At 36.5% G+C, this 5,397-nt stretch overlaps 1 protein-coding gene across 1 annotated transcript in view; it reads right to left on the bottom strand.

Moving 5' to 3' along the window:
• Nucleotides 1–2,105: 2,105 nt before the first annotated feature.
• The window catches only part of LOC110035696 (protein STRICTOSIDINE SYNTHASE-LIKE 6-like), a 34,531-nt gene continuing 31,239 nt past the window's right edge, over nucleotides 2,106–5,397 (bottom strand). Inside the window, 1 exon segment of the mRNA XM_020739966.1 lies at nucleotides 2,106–2,177. Within this exon segment, the coding sequence (XP_020595625.1) occupies nucleotides 2,106–2,177 (72 nt within the window).

A 5,397-nucleotide genomic window follows, 5' to 3' on the forward strand; every position in this document is an offset into this window, starting at 1 on the left:
GCAAAAACATCGACACACACTTCTTCGTAAAGAATCTCCTTCCCTTTGTTTAGTGGAACAGTTGATGTAGTAGAGGTGAATCCAGTGGCAGATGCAAAAACAGCTCTGGGAGCGATCTTTGCACTTCTAGTGGCATACTTTACAGCAATAGCAAAATTCTTTTCAATCATCACCCTCTTCAAAGGGGGAACTTCAATATCAGACTTAATATTAAATTCCACTACAGGCTCGACGAACTTGTCCATTTCAGGCTTCATTACGGCAACAACGACATTCTCAAACTTGGCTTCAATATCAATGAATCGCTGCCCAAACATAATGACCGCCAGTTCCGGCAGCTCATTCCTGTTAACAACAAACTCCTCTCCAGTGGCAAAAGAAAAGATCAACCTTGGAGAAGACATTATTTCTGTCATTTGAAATTTTTCTGAAATTTAGTGACGTCCAACGTCTTGCAATTTCAACGGAAGTACTCAAGTTAACGCACTTGTCTTATGAAATGGGTATCATTTAAAATTTATCCATGTGAATTTGGCACCAATTTTGTGATTTATTTTGTTTTGGTATTGGGTTTTGAGACTTCAACATTGCTGAGGAAAGTTGAAAAGGAATTTTCACATGACTTGTAAAAAGGATAAGCAAATTTCAGAAGAGAAGTGAAGTGATTATGAGGCATAGGAGCTAGCCCAAAATAGGAAATGATCCATTCCACATTGGACCCACTCCGACCTCAACACATCACACCTATTAGGGGTCCACCCTACTAAACCCTAGGGGTTCATGGACCTTTCCGCTTAAGGATGGTTAAGCAGACGGTTCTGGACTCCAAGAGGAGTTAACTATACCGACTAAAGAAAGAAATGAACATAATAAGTCAATAGGAGAATTGTAGTCTAGCCTATATGGGACATAGATACACTACCGATGTTTGAAAACAAAATCACATGATCAAAGATGGAGAGAGGAACCAGTCCCCATGAAGTCGCCTGAATTTGTCAGTCGTTTTAACTTCGTGATTTGAAAAAGTGATGATTTTGTGATTTTAAAAATAATTTAAATATGAATATAACCTTTTTTATTTTTAAAAGTAACATTTTAATTTTAAAATAGGTGAGACCAAACAGGTCTCACATTTTAAATAGTTTAGATGATTGAATACAATACTACAAGTAATACACTTATCCCGAAGAATAAATATATCACTTTTAATAGGAATTCGATCACCTAAACTAAAGAATTTGTGACATCTGTTTTGGTCTGCAAAATATTTTATAAAAACACCAACAAGTTCCTCTACCTAACATAAAAAAGTTAGATAGGGTTTATTTTATCTGGGTTTCAGGTTCCATATAGAGGCAATCCCCTATAGTTAATTACATCTTAAATGGCTGGGGGTCACTTAAGAAAACTCTCGATTAAGACCAGGTGGTGTTGCCTTCAAGATTTCAAAGTTTATGTTATCACAATTTGACATGAGAAAATCAAATGGGAATGGCTCAAAATAGGAACAATTTTCTTAAGGAATTCAATGGAATGAATAAAAGGAGACATCACAGATCCAGGAGAAACCCCGGAGATGTCCCAACTATCCTAATGTTCAGTTTTATGTCTTTGAAGTGATGTTTATTTGATATTTCAATCCTGTAAATAATTTACGATTTAGAACTTATGTTTACACAATATCGGCCTGCGCAAATAGTCTAAAAAGATAGGAGGATTTACACTATACTACACGGTAACCTCGAAATCCTAACGTGTTGTTAATTAAACTAAGGAAAGCCACCTTGAAATCCTAAGAGTTGTTAATTAAACTAAGGAAAGTGTATAGTGTTGTGAAATTATTTTGCTATTGCAGATTCATCTAGAAGTTGTTCCTTTGCGTGCTGCCCACGATGTTTGCTCCAAACTCCTCGTAGTAGCACCTCCTGGTTTAGTTTAAGTTTTGAAAATGCACCTATCCACTAGGTTATCCTATACTAAGGTATAGTACAAAAACTAAGCAATAAAACATCCAGTGTAAAAGAAATGCAACAATGTATTGTACAGTAAAGAAGAAGGACAGTATAGCATGCTTATAAAAGAAAATACTGTAATGTAAATCAAACCTATACACTTGGGAGGCTCATTGCTCCTTTAAGTTTAGCTATTATGCGCTGTGTAAAAGCAGAAAGTACAACCTGAAAAACTTGAGAAAAACAGGTAAATCGTAGGAAAAAGACAAACAAATAAAACTAAATACAATATCACATATAAAGGACCAAGAATAAGAGATTATATGTGATATTGGGAATGTCCCCAATTGCTAGGAGGATCTGAGTGTAAGGCTCAAGCTCAAATCCCAGAGAATTGGGTTTCAGTTTTGGTCAAGTTAAGGTAAGAATTTCATTATTTGATTTAATTAAATCAGTCATGAATCACAATCTAGTGCATCCTCGTGTCTAGTGTCCTAATTATCTCATGAACTGGGGTAAGATGTTTGGCTTCTTAGCTTCATTTGAACATTAGAAGGATGAACTCTCTCAAGGTGTTCTCCTAAGACCTAGGAAGCCTACACTTTAGTTTGAGCCTGAGTGTTCTAAAGTGTCTAACTTCAATTAAGTGTCTTGCAACTAGTCCTCGAATATCTTTAGATCAAGCTTAACTCTCTATCAGGCTCCTAAAACCTAGGGGTAAACCTATAATTTTGGTAAAAGGGGTGTGAAATGTGCTTCAATCCTAATTAAAGCAATTGGTTTTAAGTTGATTCAAAGCTTAAGGAACCTAAATGCAGGTCTATTGATTTTTCAATCCATCTCCCTAATCGTCATCTAAACTCTCACTTTCTTCCAACCCTAAACTATTCTTCCAATTTACAATTTCATCTTTCTTATGTAAAAGGAATGGTAAATGGTTTATTATCCTATCTCTTCTTTAGGTTTTATCATCTCGCAGAACCAAATTTCATTTTTTAAAAAAATTTCCTCTTCCTTTCTCTTTCCCACATAATTCCCTTAAGACCATGAATCATTTCTGAAGATAATTAAATCGAAAATTCTCATTTTTAACTTGACAGTTAAAAAAAACAAAACAAATGCGAAGAGGCCGGTCCACTTTTAAAACAAAGTCAAATCATAAATCCTAGAGTAAAATCGTAAGTGCGTCGGCCTAAAAGAGTTTAAAACTCGTTAACAAAATGACCGAATCAAACTCAAAAAATAGTTTTAAAAGCCTCAAAATATAATTTAAACCTTCACGAATAAAGCTTTGTAATGTGGGGAATAAAACTTTAAAAATGTTTCCTAAACATATAAATGTTTCCTAAACATATCACTACATATCACTAGAAAGTGCTCCAAGTATGGCTCACCTAATCAATGAACTGACCTTCACGGTAAAGGTAAAAATTCACCACATTAACATTTGCGGCTACGGACAATGAGGAAGAAAAACCGATCCCAAACCAAACATCTTTAATCATAAAAGAACTAAAAGGAAAGACCCACATCCAAGGGAAATGAAAAGAAAATTAAATTCTAACCAAATATAAGAGTTGAAAAACAAATCATAATTTAAGCTAAATCAAGCCCAATACATGGGTAAATCGAGCCTGCCAAAGGGGGCAAACAGAGCACATCTTTCAAGCATTTATTGTAGACATGAATATCAACAATAGAAACTTTGATAATTTCATTCCAATCATGCATTCGAACAAAGGGTAGCAAGATAAACGAGATATGAACCCCAAACACATTTTTTTAGCTCATAAACCTAGTTTCCAGCATGTACTTTATCAAGGGGCAGCAAGAGAAGAAATAAATGAGCTCAAAATACAATTCTCCAGCTCATAAACATAATTTACAGCATGTATTCTATCAAGGGGCAGCAAGATAAACTAGATATCGACCCCAAATATAATTTCCAACTTACAAAAAAAAAGATTTCCAACATAGGAACAAAGTAGGGTCCATCAAAGGGCTAAAATAGCAAAGATTTCAGCCAAGACATGATATTAAAAGGAGCCAAACCGAGCCCAACCATATGGGGAAAATAGGACAAAAAAAAATCCATTTATAATTTGATTCAAAAGAAGCCCAAAATGAACCCCACATGGATAAATCGAGCTCAATACCAGGACAAACCAAGCCCATCTATATTTCAAAACAGCAAAAAAACTTCAACTTTCATATATTACCGAAAGGAGCCCAATCTGAGCCCAAGAAAGGGGCAAACCGAGCTCAACACAGGGGGAAACCGAACCCAATGCATGGGACAAAACAGAAAGCATGCTTCCAATTCAATCCCAAAGAAAAAAGCCAAGACCCAGACCACCATTTATTGTAAGCATGAATATCAACAATAAAAGTTTTGATAATTTCATTCCAACATGCATTCGAACAAGGGGCAGCAAGAGAAACATAAAATGAGCCCCAAACACATCTTTTCCAACTCATAAAATAATTTCCAGCATGTATTCTAGCAAGGGGCAGCAAGAAAAGCATGAAATGAGCCCCAAACACATCTTTTCCAACTCATAAAATAATTTCCAGCATGTATTCTAGCAAGGGGCAGCAAGAAAAGCATGAAATGAGCCCCAAACACATCTTTTCCAACTCATAAAATAATTTCCAGCATGTATTCTAGCAAGGGGCAGCAAGAGAAGCAAGAATGAGCCCCCAAACATATTTTTCCATAGACATTTATAAAGGAATAAAAATGCATTTCTAGACTATTGAAGCCATGCCTTCATATGTTTCAAGCAAAAGAAAAGTAAAAGTAACCCATATATATATGCTTCATTTCTCACCAACCTAAGCAAATATTCATGCTTAAACTTCAAAATAAGCTTCCATACTTCATGCCATCCGAAATAATGCAAAATAGAGGAGAGGAGAAGAATACCTCTTTCTTTATGCAAACTTAAAGCAAAGAAAGTATAAGGTAGATTCAAAAAAACCACTCCAACAGTAGCCTACAAATACTCCTCACGATTTTCAGCTCACGGTTTGACAAATCCAAGCCTCGACACCCTCGAACAACAGAGGGGAAGAAGATCTCTCGAACAGGAAAACAGAAAGAGGTAACTTTCTTAACAGCGAAGAAGAAAGACAGAAAACACAAAGTTCTTCCAAAATCTCCCCTCTCAAAAACCCTCCCTTTTTTTCTGTCAAGAAGAAAGACCAAAGAAGCACACACATCCCTAATCCTCCAGGTAAGCTCATAGCCAAAGAAACGAAAAGAAAAAGCCACCTGTTCGCCGCCCTAGCCAACCAATCGAGAAAGAGGAAGGAAACGACACCATAAATGAGAACGTATAGCCTCGAGAAGGTGAAGGGTCGGCCAGCCCGCCTCCCCCAATTTGAGAGCCGAACGGCTGGCGGGGCCCGTGGGGAAGGGGAAGAGGCGGGAAGAAGACGGGAG

This window comes from Phalaenopsis equestris, unplaced genomic scaffold, assembly GCF_001263595.1.
Source record: "Phalaenopsis equestris unplaced genomic scaffold, ASM126359v1 Scaffold199141, whole genome shotgun sequence".
Lineage (NCBI taxonomy): Eukaryota > Viridiplantae > Streptophyta > Magnoliopsida > Asparagales > Orchidaceae > Phalaenopsis > Phalaenopsis equestris.